General features: G+C 32.0%; 1 protein-coding gene across 2 annotated transcripts; it reads left to right on the plus strand.

The window, feature by feature from the left end:
• Nucleotides 1–262: 262 nt before the first annotated feature.
• On the plus strand, nt 263–9,301 carry Ntf-2 (nuclear transport factor-2). Of its 2 annotated transcripts, XM_088232017.1 has the most exons (5): nt 263–487; nt 560–631; nt 716–814; nt 907–1,064; nt 8,420–9,301. In XM_088232017.1, exons 1-4 carry the CDS (start codon nt 380–382, stop codon nt 1,018–1,020), a joined length of 393 nt encoding a protein of 130 aa, XP_088088143.1. In that variant the 5' UTR covers nt 263–379; the 3' UTR covers nt 1,021–1,064; nt 8,420–9,301. The 2 variants fall into 2 exon arrangements, with proteins under 2 accessions (XP_088088143.1, XP_088088142.1); XM_088232016.1 differs by lacking the exon at nt 907–1,064 and having other exon boundaries at nt 265–487.
• The last annotated feature ends 5,659 nt before the right edge of the window (nt 9,302–14,960 follow it).

Raw genomic sequence — 14,960 nt, forward strand, 5'->3', positions numbered from 1 at the left:
CCAAACACTTTTAACACTTTTAACAGTTTTATCAAATTAAGTATGGTACAAAATATTTATTATGAAGAACTTTTGAGGTTTTGTATTACTGAAACGCTGCTTTATAAATTGTCCTTTACTATAAAAATGAAATTTAAAAACTTTAATGGCCTTTTGACATTTTTATGTTTTGGAACAAAGTTATGTCATGTCTATGGAATTCGGAAAGATCTTACTTCTACACAGTATACAAAATCTTTGTTTTTTAGCTTCTTTTTTGCGCCTTTTAGTTTATGCTTAACATTTATGGACGTCGGCGTTGTCGCATGGGGCATGTGTTTTTGGTGCTGAAAATCCGAGTTGTTTTTGTACAATATACATTATTTTGTAATAATAAAAAATGGCCCTTAATCCTGCTTACTTAGATATCGGAAGAGGATTTGTACAGCAATATTATCTCCTTTTTGATGACCCCGCAACAAGACCTTCACTTGCCAATATGTACAATGTATGCATCATTCAAATTTGTTTATCATAAAAAACCTAATCTTATTTTGTTGTAACGATATATTTTTTTCAGGTTGACACATCATTTATGTCGTTTGAAGGACTACAAATACAAGGATCAGAGAAAATTATGGAAAAGCTAACTGTAAGTTCCAACCGACGTTGTTTTATCAGATGACCTTTATTTGGTTTCTAAAAATTGGCATTTAAACTATGATCTGTTTTTCAGAATTTAAGTTTTCAAAAGATCTCTAGAATAATAACCGCCGTAGATTCCCAACCAATGTTCGACGGGGGGGTGCTAATCAATGTCCTCGGCCGATTGCAGGTAAATCTTTACACTACACTTAGCATATTACACATCTTATTCTGTATTGGGACAGTTTACATGTCAAAATGGTGAAATTGTGTTGGTATTAGACAGATGAGGATCAGCCCCATGCCTACGTTCAAACATTTGTGCTGAAACCAATAGGGAATTCTTTCTACGTGCAACACGATGTATTCAGACTAGCTCTCCATGACACGGTGTAGCCCTTCCTCGTGCAGAGTTTGCCGCTCCATACATCTCGGGACCTGTAAGACAGCAGTGTATTTATTCACTTCTGCTTGCTTTCTTGTTGTGGCTCTTGGAAACATTTTTCTCTTAATAAAATCACTCAATTTCCCTTATGACATTGTAACATTTCTCATTTAGCGCGTTTGGTCACTTTAATATTTTATAACGTCGACGTAAGTCCATCACTGCTTTACTCTTTACTGTCTCAAAATTTGACCACTTGGCCAAAGTATTTAACAAATATTATTGAGAAATTTATCCTTTGATACTCCCGAGGGCTTTTAATGTTTTTCTGGTTATCAAATGTGTAATTACTTGTATTTGAATCCTATCTATATCATCCTACCTAATTTATATCATTTCTAAAGATAGAAAAGTGACACCATTAAGTAATATAGTGATTATTTTTGCTCTACGGCTTCTTATTAGGTGACTTTTTGCTGGTTTTAAAAAGTATGTAGTTCATCAGCGGCTGAACAGAGAAAGTATAGTGATAACTATACTTTCTCTGTTTGTCCTAATGAGGAGGTTCAGTGGTTTATTTTGTATTATTTTTTTTGTTAATAGACTATCAAACTGAACCAAAAATTTAAAAAAACATATTTTTCCGTATCAGGACCCCGATTAAAATGGGAAGTTAACGTTTATCTTCAATTTTATTTACAAAGTTAAAAAAGTTTAAAAACTGCTCTCGCGTGTTTACATACTAAGTACATGAGAAAAACGGTTTTCTACTTCCGCTCTCGAGCGGTTCAGAATAGCACCCCAGCTCTATGATTTTTTAGAAATGTGATTTTGAAATTACTGCGCCGGTGACTAGGGAACTAGTGACGTCGTTCAAAGTAGTTCATTTTTATCAAAATCAATTTTATTAGTTTTTTCAAACGTTTTTGAGAAACTTCATCAAACAATTAAATACTCTAATTTTTACCTTGCGTAAGAAATCATTTTTTATATCCAATTTTCTCTTCCACTGTACTTGCATTCAATTTCTACTGTTTTCTGTAAACAAATTGGTTAATCTAAAAATGTGTATAACCCTGAATAGTACTGAAGTGAAACTGAATGTTGATAATTTGCCCAAGACTCTTTTTTTTTTTTTTAATTTTAAAATAATGCTTCCTAGGCTCTCAATCGATAATAATAATATGTTACAGGGCCAGACCGTGAAACTTCTGAGGGACACCCCTCATGGTAAACATAAAAAAAATCCTTAATTTTTTCAATAACTTTTTATTATGAAAGAAATTGATTATAATAATTTGAAAATTGAGACAACCCTTAATATTTCTAACTAGCATCCCTTCTACAGACCCCTACCCCTCCCCTACCCAGCCACTTCCATAGTCCGCGTGCGGTGCGTATCACCGCATTGGTCAAATACATTTTCAATATCAAATAAAAAGAAAAAGGGATTTTCCAAAAAATTCATGAGGGTATTTTCAAAAGTATATCATAAAAAAATGTTCCACTGAAGTTTTGCGGTATGACCCTGAAAAACCGTGTATAAACAGGTCGATATATTTTGTTAATCTACAGATAAGTCGTGCAATTTTATTATTTTTTTGAATTGCACATTTTAATAATTTTTGTTGTATATAGTTTTAAACATATTTTTTTTTTGCACCACAGCAGGCCAGGCGGGCCAATTACAGTAGTAAATTACACCACGGAACATCCAGGCTTGAAAAAAATCACATTTTGATAAACATATATTTTTGAAGATTTATTTATTTGAATCGTCTATATAAACATTAAATCGAATGCCCTTTCTTAGAAGGATCTCTGTGATCCAATTAGTTATTGCTCCAAAAATCTGAGGGGAACTGCTGAAACCCTGGGGCAAACATTTATTTATTATTTTATTTTAACACTTTGTATACATATACAGTTTATATACATATAAGGGCGGGCATATTGCCTTAAGGCAATTTCTTCCTACATACCCAAACCATTCAGTTTGTGAAAATTACATGGACAGTACGTACATGGACATATTGAATCTTACAATTTTAGAAAAAAATTAAAAACAAAGATTAAGAAAATAAAAATACATAAAAAAAATTACACTATACTATGAAGAGAGGAGAGGGGATGGGAAGAAAAGAAGAAGGATAATGGAACAACTTAAATATTTAGATAGTGACATTTCAATCTTGACTTAAATTTAAATAAAGAAGGGGGCGTCTCTAACATTAGTGGGTAGATTTTTCCACAATCGAGCAGCTACTACTGTGAAAGAGGAGACAAGAAAATTTAGAGCGATGAAAGGGTATTAAAAGGGTACTCTCGTCACTTGACCAAAGAGATAGTCCGTGTTGTGATAGAGGTTGGAAGAGCTCTCTCAGATAAACGGGCGAAGTGGGATTATTTAAGATATTGTGAAGAAGTGATAGAATGTGAATGTTTAAGAAAGGGCCAGAATGATGACCGGGGTCTGCCCGCCGGTACTGAAAAGGAAATTGGGTGGGATCCTGATTTCCTGCGGGAGCACATTTAGTTGGTTTGACTGCCCGTGCTCCGCTTTTTAGCCTTCTGCAACTTCATGCTGCTGTAGCAACCAAACGACTAATGACAGTATGCTTATGTTTTGACACGTGTCAGTCTGTTAAATATAACCTATAGTCAATAATTCTTCCGAAGCATATTGTTTTACGTCATAGTTAAAAAAAGTTATCGAAAAGGAATTCAAACTCAACAGCGTTATTGCTCTGTATTTGGCTGGAAAATCGCAACCAGCCATTATTAATGAGCTACGACACTTACATGTGAACAAAATGTTTGTGTATCGGACCATTTCACGTTACAACCATACTGGTAGCATAAAAAAAGGCCATGGAGGTGGACATCCAAAAACAGCAACATCGACAGACATGGTTCGAAAGGTGAAGGCTAGAATTCAACGTAATCCACGACAAAGCGCAGTTCAATTAGCGAAAAATTTCAATGTGTCTGCTCGTAGCATAGGGCGCATATTAAAAAATTAGCTACGATTGAAGCCCTACAAAATACAAAAAGTGCAAGATTTAATGCCTGCACAAAAGGCAGTTCGCCTAGTAAGAGCAAAGGTGTTAAAACACTTGCACGTTGGTGGCGAGCTAGAAAATTTGGTCTTTTCTGATGAAAAAATTTTTACAGTTCAGCAACATGTAAACAAACAAAACGATCGTGTATGGTTACAGTGCAAATTAAAAGACAAATTAGACCAGTGAATTGCTCTGCGAAAGCAAGCACCTGCATCAGTGATGGTTTGGGCCGCGGTAACTGCCACAGGACGCTCACCACTCGTTTTCATTGAATAGGGCGTAAAGGTAAATCTACCGTGAAAAGGTTTTAAATGATGCGTTGTTACCTTAGGCACGTAAAAAAATTGGTAGAAACCATTGGACTTCCCTTTAATCACAAGAGTTTAAAAATTGCTCTTCGCCGAGAATGGGACAAAATACCACCAGCTCACGTTCGTACAGTGTGTGAAGCCTTCTTGGACAGACTCGATGCTTTTATCCGCACTAAAGGTGGCTACATCGAACAATAACATTTTTTTTTATAAAATTTTATTACGTTTTTAAAATATACTGAAGTTTTTAAATGAAATAAATCAAAATGGACAAAATTACAGAATTTTAAATTTGTAACACTTAGAGTGCCGACCCCTGTATATATATAGGACATTTATAAAATAAATAAAATCTAGTTTCTGGTGTACAAAAATCACTGAACAGAAAAAGTCTCCAAAACAACTCTGGTGTAGCCTTCAATCTGTTTGTGGTGACTGTACAGCAGAGACGACATCTAACACAGGCGCTACTGCTACTGATTTTGCCAACTTTTTTTACAAATAAAGTCGAAAAAATCAGACTGGCATGAAGTTCAGTGAAAAAACCAATAATTTCAGCTAACGCCTCTCAAAATTTCTGTAAAGTTGAACCAACATCTATAAATGAGGTTAAAAGGATTGTTGCGGCATTACCTAACAAACAATGTATGTATATTAGATCCGATGCCAACATGGCTTTTGAAAATATGCATTAATATATTAGCTTCATTTTTAACAGACTTATTTAATACATCCATGGAGCACAGCATTGTTCCAAGAGCCATAAAGAAAGCTAATGTAACTCCACTTTTAAAAAAATCACAGCTAGATGTGGAAGATCTATCCAGTTTTCGCCCCATATCAAAAATACTATAAAAATAGTTTTTCATAGGCTCATTAATTATATCTAGCAGAATTCTTTATTTTCGGTAAGGCAATCGGCTTACTGACATTTTCATTCCACGGAGACGGGAGTGATAAGAGTACTGTCTGACATTATAACGGCGGTAGACTCTGGTAATCTGGTGTTGTGTTATTGGTGGCTCTTCTGAACATGAGTGCTGCATTTGATACTGTAGACCTTAATATTTTGTTTGAACGTCTGGAGAAAACTTATGGTATCCGTGATCAGGCACATATGTGGTTCAGTTCACATCTTAATGAAAGAGAATATGCAGTTGTGTTCCAGGGTAAAAGCTCACCCAACTTTCTGGTGCCTACTGAAGTGCCTCAAGGGTCAGTACTCGGACCACTCACCACCAGATATAGAGAACATTATCAAAGAATTTGGATTGTGGTCTCACTGTTATGCAGATGATACACAGATTTATTTTTATTGCAAACCAGGCGAGAGAAATGTGCTTGTTAATTTAATTGATGGATGAATTGATAAAATAGGAAACTGGATGGCTGAAAACAGATTAATACTAAACACATCAGAAACGTAACAACTATGGGTGGCTTCAGCCAACCGACAGAATTTGATTCAGGATACGGCCTACCCGATGTAAGGAGTACCGCTTTACCCACAAGCTACTGGGAGTCTTACTTAATTCTGATCTTTCTCTTGACACTCAAATTAGTAGAACGATAAGTTCATGTTTCTATCAGCTGAGACAAATTAAATGCATACGCAAAAATTTGGAGGTTGATGCCGCCCGTCAATCAATAAATGCGTTTGTAGTGTCTAGAGTTGATTATTGTAATGGTATCTATGCAGGTCTACCAATGAGCAAAATGACTCGCTTACAGTCTGTATTAAATGCTGCAGCGAGACTTATTTTCGGAATCTCTAAGCTCAGTCATATCACTCCACTACTTCGGGAATTACACTGGCTTTGTTTTCCACAGAGGGTGAAATAATTTTCCTAATTTTCTTGCCCTCTCTTCCACAGTAGTAGCTGCTCTACTGTGGAATAATCTACCCACTAATGTTAGAGACACCCTTCTATATTTACATTTAAGTCAAGATTGAAATATCACTATCTAAATATTTAAGTTCTTCCTTTATCCTTCTTCTTTCCTTCCCATTCCCTCTCCATTTTTATGTATTTTTATTTTCTTAATCTTTGTTTTTAATTTTTGTATAAAATTGTAAGATTCAATATGTCCATGTACTTGTAATTTTCTCAAACTGAATGGTTTGGGTAGGTAGGAAGAAATTGCCTTAAGGCAATATGCCCACTATATATATAAAGTGTTAAATAAATGAAAATAAATAAATACAAGCTTTGTTGGCTTATGTATAAATCACTGCACAACTCTGCTCCGGAATATCTAAGGGAACTATGCATTCCAGATCAACTAGCTGACAGGCGTCTTACGCTCAGATCAGCTACGTAAACGGCGAGAGAAAAAGTTATTATACGTTTACGCAAACAGCGCACTAAATTCAGTGAACGCGTTCGCAGACCCTATGGCATGGAATGCTATTCCAGCAGAGATGCGAGGCTGTGAGAGTAAAGTGATGTTTTGGAAAAAACTTAAAACCCACTTGTTCTCTAAGTTATTTGAATAAATCCGTAGCATGTGATAACAAAATAAATTGTTTTGATTAAATTACAAATTTAAACGTTTCAATTAAATTTATTTATTTGTAGAATCACTTTGTTAAGCGCCCTTGAGGTATTATCTTACGAAAATGGCGCTATATAAGTTATCCATTATAATAATAGATACTTGGTCATTTTATTTAGGTGTGTTTAGTTTCATTGGGATTCTGTGCATTGATACTTTTAATATGAGTATGGCAGTGATTGATTTACATCGAAGATAACCAAAATAATGCATGTTTATCACTAAAGAACACAACTTGTACAGCACATCCATAAAAGCGTTATCTATTCATATTATTTTTACTGTAGTGAGTTTAATTTTCCCTCAAATAATTTTTAAGAGATTTTTCCATCGATGAATACAGTATGTTATATTAGCATGTCTGCAAATTTTGCATGTTTTCTGCTAACATACATTTAGTATAGCTTTTACATAGAATCAAACTACATGAAATATTTTTGATTAGTATTTAGTAGTTATTGAAAATAATATTACATTACCAAAATAAGTTGTACATTATGCAAATTTTTACAAATATTTATAACACATTCCATTCCTATCAGCACTTACAATGAAGTTATATTATTAATTGTTGGAGGGGTGACCGACTAAGCACTAATAAAATAAGAAAACTAACACTTCTGTTGGCCTCACGGTAATAAAAAACAAATTTTTGTCATGTGTTAACATAATACTGGGGCCAGTTTTATAAACATTCAGGGGTAAGCTTGTTACCATTTTCAACTAATATTTGGTATTCCGGTTAATTATAGCGTTTTAGCATATCTAGTCAGTTGAATAATGCTTAAATAGTTACTACCTGATTTTGGTATTTGACACTGACAGAAGTTTCGACACATGTGAATTAAAGATATTATTAAAATAATAAAAGGTATAATAAAATGAAAAATAAAAAAAAACATTCTCATTTCTTTCAATCTCCGCTTAATTTTAATTTCTTACATATTAATTACCATTATTTTTTTTACATTGCCTTGTATTATGCAAAGATTATACACAATGTATTTGGTATACAAACAAATATACCTAACGCCATTGTCCTACCAGCAATATTATATTTATATATTTTATCATATTTACATACTGTAGATATTGGAATATTGATTAGAAAAAACATGAAAAGTAGCATTTGAATTTCAATCAAAATACTTACCGGTGACAGTAAGTTTACAGAATTACTTAACACAACCCACAACCATTAATTAGCACTATGAACGGTTCGCAGCACTTGAGAAAGTTTGATAGATTGTTTATAAAACTGTCCCAGAATTAAACTAATAGTCTCATAACACTTTTGTTAAAATTTCCTTTTAAACTGTGCATAATGTTTCCCATTAAAAAGTTTATTTATGAGAAAACCTCGGATGAATCTATTTACATTTACTTCATAAGGTGTGTTCTTTAGTTTGTATAATAAAAGCCGTACAAAATCCTAAAAATGAATTATTGTCCACCTGTTTTTATATCTGATATGATTTTAGTGTGATGAGGATCCTCCCCACCCTTACGTCCAAGTGTTTGTCTTGAAGCCCGCGGGAGACACATTCTTCCTACAACATGATATCTTCCGTCTGGGTATCCACGATACAGCTTAATCTATATTTATCAACTTCCGAGTTCTTCAAGTGCTTAAAGTGAATAACGTTCGTAATGCCACAAAGTTCTTTAAAAGTAAAATAAATCAATTTAAAAAAAACAACATATAAAAATGTTTTCAAGACGACTGGTATTTTTTTGTCTATCTAACAGAATTACCTCATTTTATCAAAAGTGAAAACCATAAAGACCTTGTTTATCTACTTAGTTGTGAAAAAATTATAAACTTCTTTAAAATGAAATTGTTTAATTTTTTTGCCGGTAGTTATGCCAATAATTTAGGAATAAAGTGAAAAGATTGATTCAGAGTTCCAGAATGCAGTGTTACAAGTTATGGATTGTTGAGATATTAAATATCTGAAACATGTTTATATTGTTGAAGTACTCGAGACTACTGTTATTGATATCTCGCAGTCAGTTCGTACTACGAAATGTTTTCTAAGTAAAATTTATACTGTTAGATAGGCCTTGTTAATAAATACTGTGTAATGTGTTTTATAAAATATACCTAACTTATAAAGTTTTCTATGTAGTTACATTTTGTATGTTGTCTAGTTTTTTTTTTTTCTTAATTTTTTTTACGAAAATAAGACTGTAGAAACAGAAAAAAACATGAATAATGGAAATTCTTGTTTGCTTTGCTAACACTCGCTTAATAATGTGACACTTTAATATCAATATTACTCATGACTATAAATGTTTCCTTATGTCAAAGAATGAATAACCCTTTGTGGAAATTATAGATTAATAAAATATTTTTTAATGGAGTTATAGTTTTATTTTAACAATTATTTAACCTGCTCAAAGTATATATAATGCTACGATGTGTGTTTCAATCTAATGCCCTATTCACCACTAGGATAGGAAAGAGGATATTTTATACTTGCTTATATATTTTCAATCGAATAGTTTTCTTTTTAGTTGAAACTGAACAACAAACTACAGTCAAACTTGGTTATTACGAGCAAGACGGAACCGACTGAATTTGCTCGTTATAAACATTACTCATAATACCAGAGGAAGGTTTTTTAAAATCCAATCGCCATTGCATATTATCATTATTGAAAATTATAATAAATGCTTACAAACAAACCACTTTCTAAATTTCAAATTCAGATAAATAAACATTCGTATTTTTTCACAATGTGATAAGGATAGAGAAAACTTTTTACACACTTCAACATATTTCGCAGCACGTTCTATTTTACAAATAGTTGCCACTTTTTCGCAAATTTAAACATTTCCGCTTGTTAATAGTCATATTTACAATTCAAGGCACTGTTGACAATATTTTTGTTCGGTATGTCCGAGAAGAAGCTTGTTATAAAAGTGAATAAATGTATGGAGAAAACCACAAACTAAAATGTCAACTAGTTTCCTCATTGTATCCGAGATCTCGCTATTTCCGTGATCTGTATTATACAGTAGAACTGCGTTTATCCGGATGCAAGATTGCCAAATATCAGGAAATCAAAAATAGAGATGTTTTAATAAAAAAGGTGCATACGGCCAGCCATAGAATAAAGAAAAGTCCAGAAGGAGCGTAGAATCATATTTGAATACATTGGACTGTGTCCAATAATTCCCCCACCATGTCCTACTTTCGTCGCACGTATTCGTGAGGTCGCGTGTAATGTTGCTTAGTGGGAAAAAAAATCATAACACAAATGTAAGGCTAAAAAAAAACAATCTGTTAATTTCTCTAAAATTTTATTGTGCACGCGGAAATATTGATTGAAACAACAGAGTAGATAAGTAAAGGGTCATTTAATAAGAGTAATTGAATGAATTAACTTTAAACTTAAAATATAAAACAAAATTTATTTTATATAAAACATATTCACACAACTCTTTGTTTAATCCGAGATCCAATTTTCATTAATTCTCTCATTAGATGAACAAAGTAGGGTAAAAAATTTACTACCCTGGCAACACTAACGAAATTTCCATTTTGTTTCTTCGACAATCTGACAGATGGAAAAATAATTAAATTTTTAAGTAATGCATTTGTTATATACACATTCATTTGCTAATTACACATGAAATGTGATTGCATCCTGTTTCTTTAAGATCCTAGCAGTATTTCTACACTTTAAAAGGACACAACACGGCATAGTTGAATTAAAATCAGGAGTTGTGTACTGAGCGACGTCTACAAAGAAACTAATGGGTCAAAACGTAAACCTACTCATTTATGAGTAGTTGAGTCGCCTTCTGTTTGATGTGCGTATGCGGATTCTGGACTATTCTTAATTCTATGCGGCCAGCGCATTTCTTCATCAAAGTAATTAACTTTGTAAGTATATAATTTTTTTTTAGTGGGAGTTGCTTATTTTTTGCCTTGCTTATTATGTACAGGGCAACATATTTTACGGCAATAGGTATGTTCTTTCTAACTGCTCTAACTATTGTGTGGGGATCTGGGGGGATAATCAGCTGTGGCCTTGTTAAGTATCTTAGATTAAGGTGTTTAAAGGGGGTAGTGTTAAATAATAAAAAAAAGTTACAACGCTAAATTTTCATTTAATAAATATGTCAAAAAAAAGAGGACAAAAGACAATAATAGCAAAACAATAACAGGTACGTCAACTTTTGCATATCTAATATTACATATTTTCTATTTCTACTACAAACTTCTCTTAATTTTCCATTTTGATCATGATGAGTCTGCAAGGACATTCAATACTAACATTTAAACTTTCCAATTGCTAAGTTGCTTGTCGATTCTTCTTCAGTTTTCTTTAAAGCGCAAGCCTCCTTAATGCTATGTAATTATATAACTAGTGTCGCATTGTCATTTTATTTTTTTAATGTACTTTTTACACATTGAACAAATAGTTTGAATTTACCTTAGAGTAATAACACGCCACTCTGGCTAATAGAGTCGCCCATACGAAGAAAAACAATTCTATGATTTTAACCACGAAGTTAGCTACTGATTACAGCAACACAATAGGCCGTAGGTACTCGGGTCGTGAATAACAAGCGCAAACCGAAACCGTCCATCACAAGTTTGTTGTTAAACTAAAAACCAAATCAAAATTTTTGAACGCTTTCGTTTTATGAAATAGAGCTAAAGGGCTTCTCTAGTGAATTATTACTCTGAGGAATTTACACATTTTGATATGCACATGGTGCGAGACATGAATGTTTAAGAACGAAACAAAACATAAGAATCTCCAGTTGAAAATTTTGTCTCAATGGTGAAATAACAAATATGCCCTGTGTGATACTAATATGAAATGGCAGTTGCTCTTTGAATATGAAATGTTTAAACCATATAAAATATCTCCCTAAGTACATTTGATATAAGTTTATAGTTAAATCTCAGAATTCAGAGAAATCACAGTACCTTATCTCTAAGATCTTAATTATAAAATAATGAAAAAACGGAAGGGTAAATTTTAAATGATTTATAAACTAATTTTTATTGCTGAAATAAACGGTATTTAGCTTATTTGTATCTAATGGTTTCCCGGCGAGATAACAATAATTTGTCTGGGCATTCTGAGATGTAATTCAATATTTAAATTGGGCGTCGGGTAGATCAAAAGACATGTCATAATTTATTTTTACATTAAAAAAAAAAATTGTACATTCAAGAGAAATTGAGAACCCAATTTAAAGAAAAAAAAATGTAGTTGCGTTCTTATGATTAATCCAGATAATGCAATTTTGGGGGCATTTTTAATTAGTCTTTAATAACTGTGTTAGAAAATGGGAATCAAGTTTAGGCAGAGCGGGGTTTGAACCTCAGACCTCTAGTCCATGGGCTTGCGACACCACCACGACAAGGTTCTGGATTTAAGCATGTTCCTGAACATGTTATGTGATAAATTTTAACTATTTTTTATATTATGTGATTTTTCAAACTCGAATATAAATCAACATAATATAATATAAAGTGTATTTTTCATTAGAACATAAGTTTTATAATTATTATGTTCTTGTATTGTACGAAAACGTCTTTTACTATGTTTAAATTCAAAACAGGTCATAATCCTATATCAGATTAAATTTAGGCATTCCAACTAGGAAATTGTATAGATTACTGTAGTATTCTTAGAACTTTATTGTAAATTTTGAAACTAAAAGATGTATATTTATATACGGATCAGGTTTTGACTGAAAAAAGATTGTATCTTGTAATACACAAATTGGTTAAAATCTTGTATGCAAATGCTAAATTTTGATCTCATTTTTCACCCAGATTTTAAAATACTATGTAAACATCGGAGGCTGTCATTGCATTTTTAAGATGGAATCTATCCATTTTCTGATTTAAGATTTAACTAATTTATTCTTCGTTCACCCAGTATTGTGCGCATGAGTTTACTTCCTGCACAGACAGATTTAGTCAAAAAGTCATTTAGTTAAAATAAAATGTGTAATACATGAAGTTAAAATTTGCTCATTTTAATATGCATTTGCAATTCACTATCTCTATTTTATTATTTCACATGTAAAAGAAAACGGCAATCATTAAAAGTTGATGTTATCTTTTTATTTTTATTCTGAATTAAATGACATCAAATTTTAAAGGTTATCTCTTATGTTTACTAATTTGTGGCTTCAAGTTTTACATAACTTTTTTTTCATTGACAAAAAGAACTATGTATTCTGTTCCATCATGAGTTTGGTTGAGGCTCAACAAGAGACTCAATAAACACCAATTGCTGTTGACTACCATTACTACCTAATATTTGGAATACTGCTCGATCATGTCATTTTATAAAATTTCGTATTGTTACCTATTGTAATTGTTTACTATTGGATTTTGGCCAGATAAAACCGATCCTTTCACTAATGTCAAAAGTAGATACAGTAGAACTCCGTTTATCCGAACTCCAGTCATCCAGATTGCCAAATATCAAGATCGTTATCAGGAAATAAAAAATAAAGGGGATGTTATAATAACAAATAAAAGCAATTAACTTTGCTGGACATGTTTAAGTAAGTTTTTATGTGATAACATCTGGCACTCATTAATCCAGATAATTGGAGTTTTACAGTATTGGAAATGTTAAAAATATTTTATACTAATGTGTGGTATTTCACATTCTCAATGATAGAAGAAATCAAATAATGTTCATTGAAGTTAATGTTTACAAATTAATTTAAATTTGACGCCCATATTTACCTATGCATGTAGGATTTATGGGTGTTCACTAATATTAGTTTATAGGTTGGTGGATGAACAGAAATTCAATAAAAAACGAATTGAGGAATTTGAAAAGTGGTTAGGTGAAAAATTTGTACTTTTTTCAGGTATATACACAAATGAAGTTGTTTTAATCTTAATTACAAATTTATAAAAACAAATAATGTAGTGGAAAAATACTAATAATCTATGTATTTATATTAATTAATACACAAGAAAAATGCATAGCAATGAGCCAATGTTTCATATTAATGAAACTATTCTGACTAGACCGTACAACAAATGGCTAATTTTACATTGTATAGCTTACCGAATTAAATCATATTTTCGGTTTGTGTACGTAGTGCGGCCATCTACACAGACCAATTTGAAAAGTTCTTTGAATATACATTCTATACGAAAACCACTACTCCAAGGCATATTATGTCAGCAAGTAGTTTTGGCTGTTTTGTAAGACAGCATTTTTTTAAATCAGTTCAAACAAAAACGTTTTTTAAACTTTAATTTGTGAAAAATGAATTATAATTTTGCCCTCTTACAAAATTAACACTATCTACTAACTGATATTTTCCACCGAGCAGTTGAAATTCATGACTTAAATTCACACACCTAGATTAACTGCGTAAATTTTAATTTAAAAAAAAAATGAACTTACACATCTTTTTTATATCCGATTATTTGAATTTAAATTGGATTTGGTTTGATGAACAATAAAAAAAATTGTAGAAATCAAAGCAATTAAAAAATATAAAAAATTGGCGTAGCACATTTTAAATAAAAAAAGTTTCTTACAATTTAAGGTGATGACTAGTATTTGATGTGACACAAGAGAAGATACTTTGAAATCGCCTTATGCAAATTAGTGGCGTGATGATATACACAGTCCTGGTTCTCTCACTGAGGACGGAAATTTTAATGGAAGTTCATGACATAGTGTAAGACTTATACAAACAAATATATACAAAAAAAACAGTTTTTTTTTATGGTTCACTGCAATGTGTATTAACTTTTACGTAACAATATATATTTTTTGACAAATTCAGCGGCATTTAGGTTATGTCATTAAAATTGTGAAAATGAGTCAAGTATGCAATTCCACTCCATAAGTTCTACGGAAGGTTGGAGAAAAGATACAAGTTAGAAAAAACTTATTCATTTCAATAATATAATAGGTTAATGTTGTTTAATTTGAAGGTACTACATATTAGGTATAAAAGTACATGTAACTTGTGTGCCTTTGCCTTTAATAACATGGAAAAATTAAG

This window comes from Micrasema longulum, unplaced genomic scaffold (genome assembly GCF_059751315.1).
Source record: "Micrasema longulum isolate JH-2025_06_02 unplaced genomic scaffold, ASM5975131v1 h1tg000937l, whole genome shotgun sequence".
Lineage (NCBI taxonomy): Eukaryota > Metazoa > Arthropoda > Insecta > Trichoptera > Brachycentridae > Micrasema > Micrasema longulum.

Bases quoted from the DNA above. Each gene is read 5' to 3' on its own strand.
- Ntf-2 (XM_088232017.1), top strand. From the start codon at position 380: ATGGCCCTTAATCCTGCTTACTTAGATATCGGAAGAGGATTTGTACAG. The intron at 488-559 runs GTATGCATCATT...TATTTTTTTCAG, and splicing joins CACTTGCCAATATGTACAAT to GTTGACACATCATTTATGTC. The intron at 632-715 runs GTAAGTTCCAAC...TCTGTTTTTCAG, and splicing joins AAATTATGGAAAAGCTAACT to AATTTAAGTTTTCAAAAGAT.